General features: G+C 34.0%; 1 protein-coding gene across 2 annotated transcripts in view; it reads left to right on the top strand.

Moving 5' to 3' along the window:
- Window positions 1–54: 54 nt before the first annotated feature.
- The window catches only part of LOC124414741 (dystrophin, isoforms A/C/F/G/H), a 303,596-nt gene continuing 284,096 nt past the window's right edge, over window positions 55–19,554 (top strand). The window contains exon 1 of one of the 2 annotated variants that reach the window (XM_046895783.1): window positions 55–120. In XM_046895783.1, the coding sequence (XP_046751739.1) occupies window positions 60–120 (61 nt within the window). In that variant the 5' untranslated portion in view covers window positions 55–59. Of the gene's footprint in view, window positions 121–10,289; window positions 10,391–19,554 lie in introns of those variants that run through there. The other variant, XM_046895785.1, reaches the window with a different exon arrangement.

Genomic DNA, 19,554 nt, shown 5'->3' with positions numbered 1-19,554 from the left:
AAATAAACAAAAATTGAATCACTGTCCAGTGAGTGCAAAAAATTTTTTTTTCGATCGATATGTTTACAAAAAACTTGAGCTTGCAACAGGCTTTGGATATTGTCGTGAAAAATTGGAGGAGTAAGTAGATGTATAATAATAATAATAATATATATAATATATTAGGGTAGGCTAAAAAAAATTTATTTTTTTTGTTACTCACCGTGAAAATATTGTTCGAGATGAGGATAAAAAAATCCTCTAAACGTTTGAGCTACTAATATTAACGTTAAGAGGCACTTATTTGCGATTTTCCGTTTCACGTTTAAATATTTTCTTTTTTATTTTGACAATTTATTACTGATCAACGGATTGGCGTATCGAAAAGAACTTGACATGTATTTGTAGGAAATTGTACGATCTACAAAAAAGATCTCTTGGGATTTTTCCGTAAATCTATTGGTTCAAAAGTTAATGAAAATATAAATTTTGTACAATAGTTTACGTTAAAAATTCTTATTTCTTGTTGAGTAATCGGAAATTTTGAGAAAATTTCGATGTTTTAGTATTAAGCGGTTCAATTTTAGACAAAAAAAAAAATAAAAATTGAAACACAATGCGAGTAGTTTCATTTATAATAAATATATAATTCTTGACTTAGAATTATACTGACGATACTAATTTGTCCTGCCTGCAATTAACGTAAATAATTTGTACATCCGGTCGCGAATGTTTGCAGGAAGTAAGGTGACAAACAAAGGAGAAAAATTAACACTCTTAAATAAAACCGCCTGTGTTAATTGAAAACGTGGGTTAAATCGAAACTAAGAGAGCTTTAACCGCGTTGTGCTTTTCGTTTATTTCTGCGGTGTAACAACGACGAAATTTAATCATTATTTGTTTATTTGTTTACTGATTTATCTACCCTCCCGCTCATTGTTTTAGATTTTGTTCAAAATATTTTCTGCAATTTTTTTTATTCAACTGTTTCGTTATTTATAAATATTGAGAATGATTTTGAAAACGATCTGTTTTAATATTTTCGGAATATAATCGAAAACTGTATTTTCTTTTTTCTATACAATATTATTTTTCAAGAACTTTTCATTTTTTTTTTTTTTTTTTTTTTTTATCAATTAAAACATTGTTTGAATCGTTTAAAAAATTCAAAACAATTCTCAAAGATTCTACTTTTCGCTTAGAATATTTGTAGATCGGTTTCATCGTGAAGTTGATGAAAAAAAAAAAAAAAAAAAATTGAATGTGCCAAAAAAAAAAAAAAAAAAAAAAAAGAGACAAAAATCGCTCCACAATGAAAAATTTCGAAAATTCTTCGTGAGTTTTCAAACCCTATACACGTTACACATTTTCATTATACCACAAAGAGATCGCAGCTTTGATATAGCAATTGAATATAATATCACGAAGGAACGCGTCGCGCGTGTCTCCTCGACAAATAAAAGAAATTTTATTCTTTCATTAAGCACAGGCTGATATCAATTAAACCGAAGTCACATCGATACGCGGACAAGTCGAAGGTATTCGTGTAGGTTGAAATCGTGTGAGTAAAATAGGGCGTGGCGGGGGGTAAGGGGGGAGGGGGGGGGGCGATGACATCACTATACATGCAGTTCTTTAGTAGGAATAATAAATAGCCGGTACAACAAAATAAACTGTTAATATTATTGTTGTTGTTATTGCTGTTGTGGGGCAAAGTGGGCCCCTTAAATGAAAATAATGCCTAAAATGAGAATGAAATGTTTACTTTTTATATGAAGAATTGTGTTTAGTTATTATTATTATTATTATTATCTAGCTTAGAGAGAGAATAAGTATAATCGTAAATTTAAGTTCAGGGAATTATTTGACTTTGACGAGTTGAGAGTTAAGCAAAAAGTTGAAACGTTTCGAGTTGTGAGCTGGGCAATTACTCGAGTAAATGATTTTCGAATAATTCATATTTAGGAAAACGTTGAGGTGGTTGATTTTATATCTCTTGTTAGTTGAAAAATTTCTGGGAGACCACTTTGACACCAAAATTTTTTTAGATATAAGGAATTTTAAGGTGCTCACTTTGCCCCACTCTTTCCCTATATCGATCTTCACGAGCTGAAATTGATCACTGAGATTAATCGTTCAGTATTTATTGTACGTTCGTACTGTCGTAAAGCACGAAGATTTTTCCAAAACTGAGAGTAAAATTAAAAAAAGATACTAAAATTATAAAACACAGCTTAGACATTGATTTTTTATTTCAAATCTATTTAAAATTGTAAAAATGTCTGGTATTACGTAATCGTTCGATTCCACTCTGCGAAGACTGGTTTTTATCAAAAGATTATTCGTTTTCAATTCCGTTGAAACGTCATTTTTCTCATCGCATTGATATCGTGAAATATTCAAGATTGCTACTGATATTGATTTTCATTCAAAAAATCGAAAAATCAAATCAACTATTGAATAAGTTGGTTAAAAAATTTCTGGGGGCCCACTTTTCCTCAAAATTTTTTGTAATATCGAAAATTTTAAGCCGCCCACTTTGCCCCATCCTTTCCTACAGCTTTGTCAAAAGTGCAGAACGCGTTACAACTCGAGTCTTTATATTAGGATCAATGTAAGCATATCAGGCCTTGTTAAGCTCTCTCACGATCAGAATTAGACTGAGCGAGCAGCTCTTCTCGCATCTGCCTCTACGTACGAATGTATTATGTATATACATATACATTATACATATATAGAATTGTATAGTCCATGATACGCGTAAGCAACGAGGACGGCCATTCTACCCTGCAGTATAATACTAACACATACAGAATTCTATTATTACGCGTGTCGTTACGTTTATTGAGGCGAAACTTTTAACCAAGATTGAATTGCTGGTGTAACTGTACTTACGCTAGTAAGTATATTAACAGACTCGAGCCATTTAGGCACCTCGAGCTGCACGTGCTGCTGGATGATGTTTTAGCTCGGTGTTAATCTCACAGTTCGAGGAAGAAAAAAATATAATAAAAATTATCCCGGGAGGTCCGCTAAAAGTTTTTTTTTTTTTTTTTTTTTTTTTTTTTAATCGATTTAACCATTTTTCTTAAATCTAATATCGAGTCAAAGTAAATTAAGTAAAAATTACAAATCTAATCTTGATACGACAATTTAAATGTTAAAATTAACAAACAAAATCTGATCATCTATAGAATGATTTTAGAGCATCGTTAAACTACGACGGAATCCGTTCCCCGTTCCCGCCCTTCAGCTGCACCTGATGCTGATGCAGCCTCTTCAATTTAATAACTCTTGCAGCAGACAGATTATAATATCACAACTGCAAGATTCAAGCGAAGCTTTTGCTGCTGCTGCTGCTGCTGCTCAAGTCGTTGAAAGCTCTTTAAATGGAAGTGAAGATTTACCGAAGAATAATTTATCCCAGTATTTACTGCGTATTTATGAAGCAATTAGGGAAGAGGGGGGGGGGGGGCAAAACGGGGTACTTAAGGAAATACTTAGTTTTCAAGGACTCAAACACGTTAGATGTTTTTTTTTTTTTTTTTCTATTGTAACCGTAAAAACTCAAAATGATTTTCAGATGTCAGGGAAGAAAACAATTTTTTTTTCCTTGCGATTAAAAAAAAAAATCGAAAAATAAAGTAAATTTGATAAAATTAAATTTCGTTGTAAGTAGTTTGAGTAAGTAAAATAAAAAATTATATTTTAGATAATTATTGGATGCAAAGTTGAAGAAAAAAAAATTTTTGAAAATTTTTCCAAATTCAAAATAATTCTCAATAATGTTTATAGAAGTCAATTCTTGACTATTTATAAAACATGTATTGTGAGAAACAAAGTTTTTTCATAAAATTTTTATGGTATCCCATTTTGCCCCACCTTATATGCCCACGTGTCTTTACGCGATACGACGTTTTTGTTTTTTTACTTGCACGGAGGGGTTCGATCAGTTTGAATTTTATTTTCCAAATTCATCGCGCGTATTTTGATTTTCGAAAAATAACTTGCATCGTTTTATTTTATATCGTACATACCTACGTCACTATGACGTATACGCGTTTATTATAACGATACGCATCACGTGGTAGTTTTAATGCTTGAAATTCAGGTCAGATTTAATTTGCTTGCTGATTGTTAGGCTTGATTTCCTTCACGTTTGCGGTTTCAACTGTGACGGTTGTTAATAAAATCGACGTTGATTGTCACGCGGTAAATAACGTGAGGGAGGATATTTGTAACGAGTGGCAAGGATCGCAGATTAAAATTGATCTTAGGGAATTGATTAGGGTGTTTCGGAAACAAAATAATTTTCCCATCACGGAATCTCTTACAACGTTTGTTCAACCTGGAAGATAGATTTTGTAAAAAAGAGGATTTTTTGGAATTGAAAAAAAAAAAAAAAAAAACGCCGCACTTCGATTATCATTTCTTTCCTGAGATTTACATTCAACACCAAAATCACGATCGATAACGCAACGATATATCATCCGGGAATCTTATTCTCCGAAATTAAAAGTTCGTATTAAATTATAATTATTTTATGAGATTAAATTAATAATCAATTGATATTACGATTGAGTGAGGAATAAAAAAAAATTATATTCACGATGCTTCGTAAAGGAGGAATTTTATTCCTCCTTTAATGGTGAAAAATTGCAAATTATTTCTTTTCAAAACACCCTAATATACGTGAAACAAACTCGTTTTTTATAAATTAGCCAACTCTTTGAAAGCCATTCTAACGTAATTTCTTATTCTAAAGTAATAATGATTTTTCCTCTGATGTTTCATAGCGTTAAAATTTCCTCGAGGAATTCATAATTCTATAATAAATTCTGTCATAAAATCTGCAATCTCTGGACATCAAGAGATGATCGATAAATAATTTTCAGCCATATGTTTACATGATCAAGACATAAAGTGTAAGAAAATAAAAGATAAATTTATCTACTGCATATACCTAACAACTTGAAACATAATAATTTGTTCTACGCAACATGTATTTTCCAGGAAGGCATATGACTTGCGTATGTATGGAGCATTCCACGCCAATTCGACCTGGGTTTTACCCTTGACTTGGTCAGATTTTGCGCGCGATTTATTCTGTGATTGTTCTCACTTTCAAAGATACTCAGTTTTCTTTTTGAGTAAATTTGAATTTTCTACGATTTTTAAAAACGATTTTATCGACCGACCAAAATTTAAAAGATTTGAAAATTTTTTTTTTATCAGCAAACTGAAGAGGAAAAAGAATGTGAGAACAATCACAGAAAAAATTGCGCGCAAAATCTGACGAGGTCAAGAGTAAAACCCAGGTCGAATTGGCGAGGAATACCCCATATATACGTGTGTATGTGCACATATGGTCTTTATGCACGCAATATTTATGGGGATCGTAAACGTCGCGTATATAGAACTCGTATGAAGCCCTAAATTTACTTTCAAACCACGCATTCTAGAACCTCGCGTTACATATATATATATATTTAGTACGGAGCAACAGAGAGAGAGAGAGAGAGAGAGAGAGAGAGAATCTTGTTACGTTGAGTGTTCGGGACCCACGTGGGCACGCACGTTACATTATTACATCCCACATTACGACTCATGTACGAAGCTGCAGAATATGTATAATACATTCATGGAATGCACGTATATTATATATATATACTAGACTGTATCAAAAAAATTTACTCTTTTTTTTTTTATTTTTGAAAAATATACTGAAAATATTGTTCAGGATACCGAAAAAAGGCGCCTGTTAAAATGGGAGCTCTTAATTTTAATTTTAAGATGTGCCTCATCGCGATTTTCTACTTTCCATAAGAATAACATGGCAAAAATGGTTCTTGCTCCTTGGGATTTTTATAACTAGATAACGAGGCGTCGTACAGAAAATTCATAAATATGTTTTTGTAGGAAATTGAACGTTCTACAAAAAAGGTCTCTTGTCATTTTACGATAAATCTACTCCTTTCAAAAGTTATTTGAGGTCAAACATCAGCAAAGGACCTCAAATAACTTTTGAAGGAGTAGATTTATCGTAAAATGACAAGAGACCTTTTTTGTAGAACGTTCAATTTCCTACAAAAACATATTTATGAATTTTCTGTACGACGCGTCGTTATCTAGTTATAAAAATCGCGAGGAGCAAGAACCATTCTTGCCACGTTATTCTTATGGAAAGTAAAAAATCGCGATGAGGCACATCTTAAAATTAAAATTAAGAGCTCCCATTTTAACAGGCGCTTTTTTTCGGTATCCTGAACAATATTTTCAGTATATTAGAAAAAAAATAGTCAATTTTTTTGATACAGTCTAATATATATACATTAAATAAACGGGCGTAAGTTGTCGCACATGAAGCTTGTTTTCAAGGGAAGAATTTTCCCGAATGTCTCGCAAGAATTGCGATCGAAATATTTGGCAATATGTCGCGTGCGATTTTCTTGTATATGTGTATGTATGTACATGGAGCATTCCATTGGAATTCAATCTGGACCCGACGCCTTCGACCTTTCCAATTTACCTTCACTTTTTTTTTTTATATATACGATTGTCTCGAATCTCGGAGGTTCAATCAGTTTTATTTTCGAAATTTCTTGAATCGAATAGAATTCGTCTAAAGTTTTTAAAAAACGAACATATATTGATCGACGCAATTTAAAAATGTAATTCAATTCTGAAAAATCCTGTATCGCTTGTTAAAATTTTTCAGTTTTGACCCTGAATGCTCGTGCATTAATTTTTATCTTTTTCGACCTGTTTCAAAAAACGTTGTTTTCAAATTAGGACAAAAAAGTCAGTCCGGTATCGGCTTTTGCTCGAGCATTTTTATACGTAACACCAGATTTTCAAAATTTTTAAACTGTGTCGAAAAATATGGTCGTTTTCAAAATTCGATTCAAAACATTTCCACACAAAAAATAAAAATAGCACTCTCGTGAGTGAAATCAATCATTTATAAAATACGAACCTAATGTAAAAATAGAAAAGAGTTAGACCCGGGTGATTTCACGTGGAATGCCCCATACATATGTGAGTTAAATTCTCCCCCGATTTTCCACCCGGTTTTACTGTCAAGAAATATACAAGTAAAATAAATTTTCTCCTTCTCGTTCCATTCTTTCCGTAATTTTTTCATTCGCTTCGGAGAAACAACGAAATCCAAAAATTGTCAAGGCGGGGGGGGAGGGGGGGGGGGCATCGATTAATCGGAAAACTTAACGAATCAATTAATCGAATTGGGGGAGGGTCAACTATATAGTTAAAGAACTCGATCGTTTTGAAAAATGAAAATCGTTGTGAAACGGACGAAAAAATTCGACGTATAATAAAATCTGCCCGCGTTAAATGCGATCGTTATTTACGCACAACGTGTAGATACGGTTTAGTTCTCAAAACGGGCCGTTTTATAAATAACAACGCGATTTGCGTATACAGTAGCAGAGTAATAAATCGTCGAACGGTCAGTGCCTCGTTGATATTTGGACGGGAAAATATACACGATAAAAAGTCGAATTATTTATACGCTTGTACTCACCGTGCTGATCGCTTCTTTTTCTTCTTCTTTTTCGTCTTTTTCTTCTTCTACACCTTCACCTTCCGGAATGTTCCTCATCGCCATGGCAATCACCGTCTTTTTGTCGTCTTGAAACTTTGGCTAATTACGTACACGTCACTAATCACAGTAAGACGGTTAATTATATTTCACCAATCACTGCGCACAAAAACCGAAAACACGATGTATCCGGGCGAACGAATTGCATTGTACAAATCTTCGAAGCACAAATCACGTCGTAACGAGGATAATAAACTTCATGCATCGATTCTCGCACTGCGAGACACTAGACTAGACTTGTTTACTCACTTATTGCAGGCGGCAATGTCTTAAAGTAAGCGTGGAGACACATAAACACACCTTTTACATTAGTTTCGTTGATTTTTCTCAAAGTTTCGACCGACGCCGCAGAGAATTCGTTTACTGTTCGAACAAGTGACAAGCGTCGGTGTAAAATTTTAAATTGTAAGTGATCAGCTTCACATCGAACGTTCTGAAATCTACACGTCTGGTGAAAAACAATCGCCTGTCATGTTTACAAATTCCCTAGGACGGAAGGAAAGATATATTATATGAATAGTGTATAAATTATAGTGATAAATTATCGATTCGAAAGCACGCCAAATATATTAATTACCGAATGGTAAGGCAGCGAATTTTAGTTTTCATCGAAATCCCCGCTCCCCGAAATTGAAAGATGCGTTTTCTCTCTACGCAAATTACGCGTCGCGTTGACCGAAGAAACAATTGCAACGCGTCGTCACGTGATCACGGCAGTTTCGTTTGCTTCTCAGCTCTGCACAAACGGCTATCTTCACAACTAACAATTCGGCACAATCTTCGTCGTATATAACTTGACCTAAACTTGACGTATTTGTACATACATGTAATTGATACAAGTGATTGCAGTAAATACGGTTACCTCGACGTTTCTTGAATAAGAATATGCAATATTGTTCGTTACAAACAGAGAATTGAACCCGATTATTCTTAGCGATATCGAACCTGACAACCTCGCCGATTAATCGATCGCGACAATCGACAACCGATACGGTATTCCGTATTCGAAGGCTCGTAGCTGGTGTATGAAGTTGATTATTTTACATTCTATAATTCAGGTACGCAACTCACGCTAAATGTATATTTAATGCACGTAGAATGTATGTACATACATTTAAAATTGCAATTATTAGCATAAGTTTAAATCCAGAATTTTTACCAGATTAAGCAGTATAGTTTCTTCCGGCATCTTGACTTAACGATTAACAAGGCGAATTTCCATTTGTAAAAAATAACTCTGCCATTTTCAACTTTCGCCTAAAATCGATAATAACCAAACTTCTAGGAAACTTGATTCTCTATAACTTCGACCATGACAATTTTTATCTACGATCGATATTTTCCGACTCAAACTATAAATTGAATATATCGGTTGTAGCTACTGCATCATTTAATCAAAATTCTTCGTTCATACTCCCCCCTTGCTGCCCACCCCAACGATTAGGAAAAGAAAATAGTTGCATTAAAAAAATTGCGATTTAAGATGTTTTTTCTTTTTTCTCTTTCTCTTTGTACACAATGACTGGACTAATTTATTAATTTATTTAAGGGGGAAAAAAAATAGCGACGTTACACAGGATTAATGTAAGTATAAGTACAGAAGATTCGTAGAATAATCGAGGCCCGCGGGCCGTGGCGCGTTTTTCCTCCCGTAGTCAAACCGGCGCGACGTTGCGCAGTCGGTAGCTGTCTCGAGTCTGGAGAATCGGCGGACCGAGAGTGACAGAAACGAGCAGCGCGAGAGAGCGAGAGAGAGAGTAAGAGAGCGCCAACGGCAGAGAGGGGGGCGGAGGAGGGGATGCTCATACTGGGCCCGATCGCGTCGTCGGCTGCCAGACGCCAGTGACTCTCCGTCCTTTCGAGCGGCCGCGTTTTTTTTTCCGATTACGGGTGTGTCGGGCGTTGTTTATTCGGCATTTCGGTGTCGTTTACCGGTGAGCGAAGTTTGAGTGGCGGCGTCGAAATTGCTTGTCCAAATAAAGGCAACACGTTACACACACGGCTTCCATAGCCGTGCTTGATGGCGACCGGTGAAGAAGAAGAAGACTCGTCGTTCTTCTCGCCGCGATCGTTCATCGCCTACGCGTTCATCCACGTCCCGTCGTCGTCGTCGTCGTCGTCGTCGATGCTCGGCACCCCGGATCGGCATCGCAGTTTTCTTCTCTCCGCGAGGATGGGGCGGGTCCTCGAGCAGTGATATTCCTCCCCGGAGAAGGCGAAAGAGAGAAAAAGCAGAGAGAACCGTTTGACAGTGCGACGATCAACAAGTGGCGTGGGAGAGCCGTGTTTCTTCTTCGGAATAAAGGCATGACATCGTTGTAACGTTCCGTGGCTGGTTGGCGGTCAGTACAGTGATCGAGGTGAATCGTTTGTGTCGGTGTTCAGTGTCTCAGTGCCTCAGTGAGCCTTCCGAGTGTTCGAAAAGAAAATTTCCCTTCCCCCCCCCCCCCCCCCCCCCCCCTAGATTCGACCTGTGCAGTGTTAAACAAAACACGGGGAAGAATCATAGGGACTTTGTGTGTGCGAATGTTTGTGTACATGTGAATGTGTGTCAGTGATTGTGTTTTTTTTTTTCGTTTCAAGTGTGTTCCTCAAACCTCCTCGCACCGTTGATTCGGGGATAAATTTGTGAGTATCGTGCAAGTGCGGTGTGTCGGCGTTTCAACGTTCTTACCGGATTAACCCCCCCCCCCCCCCCCCCAACCCCCTCTCGTCACTATTCTTCTCGCTGTAACTGCTGCTGCTGCTGTTGCACTTCGATTCGGGACAAGATGGAGGTCGTCTATATAGGTACATACATATATACACATATAGACAAACAGGCGTTGCTGCTCGTTTTTTTTTTTTTTCTTCTTTCAAATTTCTCAAATTGATGACGTATCTGTGCATTATGGGTAAAAAATACTTTATTTGTACTTGTTTTATATAGGATTTAAATACTTGTGACGTGTGTGTTGTACAGACGTAATGAACGTATATAGCTGCGAGTCTGTATATTTAATATAGACGTGCAAATAATATTCATATAGTTTGGTTATCGCGCAGTGTCATCGTCAGACGACGATTACGCGTCTGAAACCGTTATATATTCGTTACTTACGACGAGTGGACATATCTGGCGCGTTATCATATGTTTTTTTCTTTCTTTCTTTCTTTCACATTTCTTTATCGCTGTACGCAATCTACGGATTTTCACGTGCCGTTGGACGTCGGATTATTATTATTATTATTATTATTATTATTGAATAGGTATCGTATTTGGCGCTTTTTCTTCTTCTTCTTTTTTTTTTTATACCGAGTTTGAAAATCGACCGAGCTGAAGTTAGTTACGTTGAAAGGAAAATTACTGCTTCGCACCTTTGGAGAGCCTGAAAAGAAGTTGAATTTACAAAATCTGTTAGTTTTTTGATCCTGTATTAACGGTTTACGGTTAATTTCGAGTAATTCTGAAATTTCAAAATAACGATGTTGTTTTTTCTTAAGAATGTATCATTATGTTATTGTATTTACATAACGCTGTTAACTTTAGCTTGACGAAAATCGAAAGTTAGTCGTATTTTGTTTCAGAATTATTAGTTATTCTTCTTCAAATTCCAACGGACCGTAAAAGGTAACCGAGATACCGATTTAACGACAAACAACAACAACAACAATAACGGCTAGAAAAATCAGTTGTTATCGTACGTAATGAAATATTGAGGAAAAAAAAAAAAATGACTATTTTCTTTATTTTACAACGACTTTGAGGGGACCAGGATTTCGAAATATGAGTATGTTTTGTTTTAATAACGTTACTAACTTCAGCACGATGGTATCATTTGCGTTATTCAATCACTGCACGGTTTACTGAATTTCAGAGAAATCCATCTCGTTACATCAACGTATAAATTACACGATAATTTTAACTTGTTCATACATATCTACGTAGAACGAGAGTGAAATTAGCTACGTTACTGTAACGATTCATAGCTAGGAAGAATCGTTACGTCACAATTTTAGTAGAATTGTATGAAATTTGGTTAACCGTGATGACAAGAAAACTTATTCATTCGTATATTGTATTTTATTATGTATAATTTAGGAAAACCAATTCATTGAAAATCACGAGGTTGATTTTAGTTACGTTATCCTAATGAAACTTTGGGGAACAAATGACTGTTTTCTTCATTTTAAAATGATTTTTTTAAGGTACTAGAATTTCGAAATTTGAGTGTCTTTTGTTTTATTACGGTTTGGCTGAATTTCAGACAATTCAAAAATCGTGAAATAACGACTTTTCCGCAGCACGAATCGTTAAGATAACTTTACTAACTTCAATATGATTGAAAGTCGTTTCGAAATTTTTCGATAATCATTATCTTGAAGTTAGTGACGTTGTCGTAGTAACGATTTTATCCTGAAGATTTTCGAACTGTTTGAAATTCAGCAAACCGTAATGAAACAAAACATAATCATATTTTGCAATTTTAGATTGCTTAAAATCATTGTAAAAATAAGAAAAATAGCGATTTTTTTTGTTGGATCAATTATTAGTTACGATAACTTTACGGGGCAGAATTGACGTTCCGAATTTGAAGAAATCAAATTTTGAAGAAAAAAGAAATTTAACAAAAAAAAAAAAAAAAAGCCAAAAGTTCGTCCGAAAACCGAAAATCTTGGATCATTCGGAATTTCGATGTTTTCGGATTTTTAAATATTCGCTCTTATTCGGAACTTTGAGTTACGGTTTTCGGACCATTCGAAACTTCGATCATTCCTCAAATTTTCATGACTATACTTTAACTTTCGCCACCAAAAAATTCGGAATTCGACGACTCTTCCGGAACTTTTCGAATTTGGAACTTCAATACCGCGCCCCAACGTTACAAGAAATGATATCGTGTTGTTTTTTTGTTTTTTTTTTTTTTCTTCTTCTTCTTCTTCATATTACTCTCTCTGTTTTCCAAAGTTTTTTTTCTGTCACCTAGTCTCTTCAACAACAATGGCTCGCGCCGGTTTCGCATGGGGTAATTCTATCCGGATGGACAACAATGCGATACAATATAGCCGTCGAGGCGACGAGAAGACGCGAAAACGACGTACGTTGTACGTGTATACATATATATATATGTATATACAGACGTATAGAAACTAACCCGGGATGTTTTGGGCAGCCGTTTCTGATACCGTTGTCAGGAGAGTTCGAGTTCCTGACGTGATACACAGTAAAGCTTTCAAACACGTTGCTGCGTTTTAGCAGCTCCTCCTCGATCCGACGGGTTTTTGATAGACGTTCGTAACTTCACACAGGCTAATCGTAAATGTCGCGCCACAGCCGTGTCGTTGTTTAAATAAATTTTCCCAATTTTTCACTATTATTATTATTATTATTATTGTTATTATTATTATAGTTAAAATAGGAATTGAAGGTTGAAGTAATACTAGATGCCTTTACTATTACTTTATACACCGAATAGCCAGTTTTCTAGTTTCCATTTAAAGTTTTTTTTTTTTTTTTTTTTTTTCTTTTCCCCAAGAGTCCAAGGATTTCAAATTATCATTCAATTTGTTGAATCGTTGTTGTAAGACTGCTACTGTGATAGTCTTCTTTTTTACTTACCTACGCGAAGTTGGCCCTATACTAATGTTTTGAATATTGTTCACAATTGTTCTAGGTTTGTTTTAAATATTTTATATCGATAACTTATAGAACACAATTAAGAAACGCATATAATCATTTTTTTTTTTTTGTAGTGAATCAAAATATGGGCTCGTAATATTAAAAAAATAGGCTTTTAGGCCGCCGCCCGCATTTCTCATCTCAACTTTTCAACTTTTTATATTATTTATCAGCTTATAATAATATTGTAATATTAGGATGATGAATTTAATCAGTCGTGTCTTATTTTTCTGCGATACATTATTTATTGCTGCTGCTGCTGCTGCTGCTGCTGCTGCAGAAGTCAGTTTCAAAGTTCAATCGTCGCAATTACTCGCAGGTCAGTTTCTCTCGTTAGTTTCCACTGTTGCATCGTCGTCATCCTCTCACATTTGTATGTATATTTGTATACATATGTGACAATAAATATGGCGAGAGAATAATAATTAAATTAATTGTTCTTTTGCTGTTGCTGATCACTCTCTGGCTCTGTGCAGTAGTCAGTCTGTCTTAATGCCAGTCTCTCAGAATTTATTTATAATGATAGGAAACTTTATCGCAATAATATTATTACATCATTATTTTGTTGAACGGTTCAACGGAGGTGAGGCTTGATAAAAAAATTCGAAACTGCGCTCGCCCCTACGCAAATCTTTATTCGGGGACAATTTTTTTGTACATAACGTTTAATTTCCTACAAAAATATCTATCCTGCTTAATGATTATTATTATTATTATTATTATTATTATAATACACAATGATTCGTTCGTTTAAACGAGTAATGAAATTATTACAATGTTTAGAAGAAATAATTTTTACCCTCTTGTTTAAATGGAAATTAATAGAAAATTGAGAATCCCCATCTTTGAATTTATAGTAATAAATAAAGGCTCATATATTAACAGGATTTTTCTTTAGGGATACTCTGACGATTTTTCAATGTTTTTTTTTTTTTTTTTTTTTCTTCTAAACAAGAAAAATTTCCAACCCCAATCGTCAATTATTCGCTGATCAGTTTTCCGAATGATTAACTGAAAAAAATGTGTAGAATGTATTAATCTATGGGGAAAAAGTGTTGAAAAAAAAAAAAAAGCATTTTATATCGTTTTTGTGTTGTTTTTTTTCTGTGCGACATACGTTCTGTTGTCTTTGTGAAAAAAAAAAAAAATTCTCAAAGCCAAAAGGGTGTGTATCGTTTTCCTTTTTCTTTTTTTTTTTTTCTTCAACTTATTATCAATTATCAGATCGAAAGACGAAAAAAGTCGCTAGAGTGTTGAAAATAAAAAATGACTCCACAAGTTAATCTATTTTCGATGAAAAAATATTTATATTTAAAAATGAAAATCATATTCTCCGTATCATTTTTTTTTTTTTTTTTTTTTTTTTTCTTTCCATCTTACTTTTGTTTTATTTTTCTCTTCTTCACCGCTCTGCAGATAAGTTACGTATTAAATAATACTGTTACACGTGTGTGTGTGTGTCAGTATGTGGACAATGTACATAAAAAAAAACCTGTTTTGACCTCCTCTTCCTCCTCCTCCTCGTGGCGGTTTGCATGGGATGATGATGATGATGATGATGATGATGATGATATACACGCAGACACATACACAAGAGATAAGGCAACAACGGGTTTTATCTATATTTGAGGTTCGCCTTATCTAATCGATGCGTGTGCTACTGGCCCCGCAGGGTTATACATGTATACATGTGTGTGTATGTGTGTAAACATATATATATATATATATATATATATATGTTATACATATATGTCAGGAGAAAAATCACTTGATTGAAACTTGGCCGAGGTTTTTTCTTTTTCTTCTTCTTCTTCTTCTTCTTCTTTTTTTTTACGAGGAAACGTAAAGAAAGAAAGAAAGAAAGAAAGAAAGAAAGGATGAGGAGGGACTTGTGTACATTCGGCTATTTTCATTGTATGTACATCCTTCGTCTGGTTAAATTTGAACTCTTGGGATGGAATCGGCACGTCTTCGATTGCTATATATATATATATATATAATATGGGGCATTCCATGTGAAATTTTATTGAAAATTTTTGAATAATTTTTGATTATTTTTCGTAACATTGCAAAATGGTGTTTCGTTTCTTTGAAAATGTTTAAAGTGCCAAAAAGAAATGGAAGAAAAAATCGCCGCATCATCGGCCGGGTGGGTGTCAGAACGATCGGGTAATGAGAAAATAGATTTTTGTAAATTTTCTTCATACTTTTATAAAACGCCCGTTTTCAAAACGGGTTCTGAATAATATATTAAAACACTTTTGATTCATCCGTTTTTTTTTTTCTTTTTCTTTTTTTTTTTTTTTTTTTTTTGCTTATGATAAATCGATTTATCGAAGTTGTCTCATATGCGATACAGGGATCGATCGAAGACAGATAAAAAAAAAAAAAAAAAAAAAAAAAAAACGATCGATCGTAAAAGTCAATGAATCGATTAATCGCGCAGAACTACTGTAACTTGATATCTGATAAAGAAATGCTGAACTATTGCGATGATAACGATTATTTATCATAAAAAATGCAAGTTGATTGTTTCATGTATATATATATATATATATATGTTTATTATTGTTATTATTATCATTTATTTATTTATTTATTTATTTATTTATATTTGGTTAGATATAATATATATATATATGATGATGAGTAAATATCACTGATTTCAACGAATCTGTAATTTCCGACCGGAAATACATAATATTCAATATTTTTAATACAATCGCTTCCCTTTCGTACGACGACGTCGCGTCTCGCGTCCCTTCTGCCGATTTCATTACGCATTCACGAAACGATTTTCCGGTTTCCCTGCACGTCGGACAGACCGCGTATATATTTTTCTCTCTCTCTCTCTCTCTCTCTCTCTCTCTCTCTCTCTCTCCCTATATATTTATCGCTGGTTAGTTTTTCCTTCTAACCGTCGTAAACCTAAATAAAGTTTATTTCTCGCGTTGCTGTCTTATCATCTCGCGAATCATCGTCGTCAACGTCGTCTGGAACGTCGAATCGTCATTGCGATGTGTTCAACTTGCAAAAGTTGCGAAAATGAGAAAATTAAAAAAAAAAAAAAAAAAAAAAAATTTTGAAACATCGAAATTACGATTGATCCAAAAAAGATTTTCGATTCTCTGAGAATTTTTCCGGCTTGGTGAAATTTCAACAAAACGATCTATCTTCGTTTTGGATTTTTTCATATTTATTTTTTCGTAAGAGAGAGAATGTGAGACAAAGAAAATAAAAAGAATATTTTTCACTTGCGATATATATATATATATATATATGTATATAATGAAGTGATTTGAAATGAAATGAAATTAAATTCAAATGGTTGGTTGCTACAACGCTCTTATTTGCGATGACGGAAGAAACCTTTTTTTTTTTTTTATTTCTGGTTCGCGACGCTAATTCAGGTGCAGAGATTTATGGCGACGGAAGTGAAACGATTTCGCCGCGCGGGTTGTTTTGAATATTATCTCTATCTTCGTGCAATCGTTTCCTGCCTTTGTCTCTCTCTCTCTCTCTCCACTTTGTATGTATATTGTATAATAATAATATAGATATACTATACAATATACATATATATATATATATATATATATATATGTATATGTGTGAAAATTTGTTGTTATTAATTTAAAGATGATTTACTAAAGTCTGATAAATGTTTGGAATGTGGATTTAATTCTTGGTGTATAATTGCGTTTTAATAATATCATTCAATTGCAATGAATTTGTAATATTTTCGGCTATTATTATACGATATTTGAACTTTTTATCCTTGATACGATTAATTATTGACGGATGTAATAACTGTTAAATCTTTTTGGTTTTTTCTTCTTCTTCTTCTTCTTTTTCTTCTATTTTTTCTCATCACACGATCCCCTCTGAGTCGGTCTAAAATATGCGATGTTAATTTTTTATCCTAATTTTTATCACCGTTTATCTATTTCATTTTCTTCTGTTTTTTCTTTTTCAATATTTCTACTCTATGAATGAGGTTGAAGTTTTTTCTCTCATCGAAATTCAGTCATTGTGTATATATATATATATATATTCAATAAATCGTTGTTGGAATAATATTATATATATATATATATATATAGAATACCCCATATATATATATTTAATAAATATATCGAATTATTATCATTGACTTGTGAAATTAAACTTTAGATTAATTTCGATCCAACGTCTGCTGTTTAGCTGTTTCATTAAATTTCTTTGCCACACTTTAAAATGTACTTATTGTTAATTGCGTTTAGCCACACGCAGCCAGACTGAAGCTATTTTTTTCTTTTTTTCTTCTTTTTTTTCTCGCTCTCTGTTCTCGCCTCACAATCTGTGCTGCGGAGCACGGAGGTACATATCACGTTTTCTCATATGCGATGACGTATTTTCGCGTTTGTCGGGCAGGCGAAGAGGAGGGGGGGAAGTTGGCACGCAAAATTGATGGCTTTGCCGTCGCGTCGCAACGAGAAGTAAACCCCGTTGCGGTTGAAGATGCTCGGAAGGTCGTGCGATTGTGGTTTTACGATTTTCTCCTAACGCGGTTTCCTTCCCTTTTCCTAATCTTTCTTCTTCCTCTTCTTCTTCTTCTTCTTCTTCTTCTTCTTCTTTTGAGGTGAAATACTGAAAAAGGAAGAAAGAGATTCTCACTTTAGATTAAAGCACTGTACATATATGTATAATATATATATATATATATTAGGGTGGCGCAAAAAAACCGAATATATGACAAAATGTTAGTTTTTGATGTTTTAAGAGCCCACTCCAGAGGACAGCTGAAAAAAAAAAAATTATAAGAGGTCGCTCCAAATTTTTAAAAATGTCAAAAATCGTTTTTTTTTTTTTTTTTCGAGGTGAATTCAAGATTTTTCAAGTTGGAAGCATGAAATTTTTTTGTTTTTTGCGACGGTTTTTTTTTTTTTTATTCAACTGCTCCATTACTGACGTATAAAGTATTTGAGAGTGATTTTGCAAAGTTTTTGTTTTCTCCTTGAACTTGTGAAAAAATTCTTAAGAACCGTATCTATTCTTAAAAACATTTCAATAACGAACATTTCGTTTGTTTAATTTTGTTTTACGATTTTCATTTAGATACTTATCCAACATATTTTTCTGTACACTTCTTACACTTGCTTTCTCTGTTTCTTTTTTTGTTCTTCTTGCATCCTGTATTAATTTGCTGTCTTTACGAAATTTAATTCATCCAATATCGTTATCGACCCAATAAAATCTCTCTCTCTCTCTCTCTCTCTCTCTCTCTCTCTCTCTATCTATCACACGCACGCACACACGCATATACATATAATGTGGAAGCAACATTGTGCGACATTAAAACGAGAACAGGACACAAAGTTGCATGGCTGTGCTAGCTTTCGCCCTAACTACAAACGAGCTAATTAGACCGGACGCGTAAACGTGTGCTATTGCTATTGCTGTTGCTGTTGCTGTTGCTGTTGCTGTTGCTGTTACTGCTGACGACGAGGAGTCTGCATAATAATCGCATTTACGTGTCCACTCGCGGCTCATTACATACATGGGGGTTAAAGAAGAGACGAAATTTTTGGCTGGTTTTTCGCCGGACTTAATTTCCTTCCTTGCAATATTTTATAAGGGATTATTAAAGAGAAAAAGAGGTGGAAAAATTTCTCCACCTTTTTTTTTTACTCACTCATTACCTCTGCAATTTTACAAATAAATAAAGATATATATTTGAATATATTTGATTCAATTTATTATTTTTGATTACATTTTTTTTAGAGTGAGGAATAAAAAAAAAAAAAAAAAAAAAAAAATTTACACCATACCGTGTAATATTCGTTAGATATTATGCACACGATAGTAATAATAATAATAAAAACAGCAACAACAATAATAATAATATGTATACATTTTCTGTTATCGATGAGGCATCGTTTTTTTATTCGTTGAATTACGTCATTGAGAGTTTGTCGGACGTTGAGGAGAACAATTGGATGACGTTTGATAACGTAATCGACAGAAGTTGCTGACAATATGGCGGGGAAACAATTGTGTAGTAACAACAACAACAACGACAACGACAATAATAATAATAACAACAACAACAACAATAATAATAACAGTAATGATAATTCCCGACTGTCACTCTAAAAAAGGATAAGAATTTAAAGAAAGAAAGAAAGAAAAATATAAAAAGTTAGTGAAAATGAATCTATGTATATATGTAGTGTAGAAATAGTGCAAGAATAGTCAAAAATGGGGGGGGGGGGGGGGGGGGTTGGAAATAATATTTGTTAGATATCAGTCTGCA

Source organism: Diprion similis, chromosome 14 (genome assembly GCF_021155765.1).
Source record: "Diprion similis isolate iyDipSimi1 chromosome 14, iyDipSimi1.1, whole genome shotgun sequence".
Classification (NCBI taxonomy): Eukaryota; Metazoa; Arthropoda; class Insecta; order Hymenoptera; family Diprionidae; genus Diprion; species Diprion similis.
Note: the sequence above shows the minus strand (reverse complement) of the source record. Positions and strands in the feature narration are given on the sequence as shown.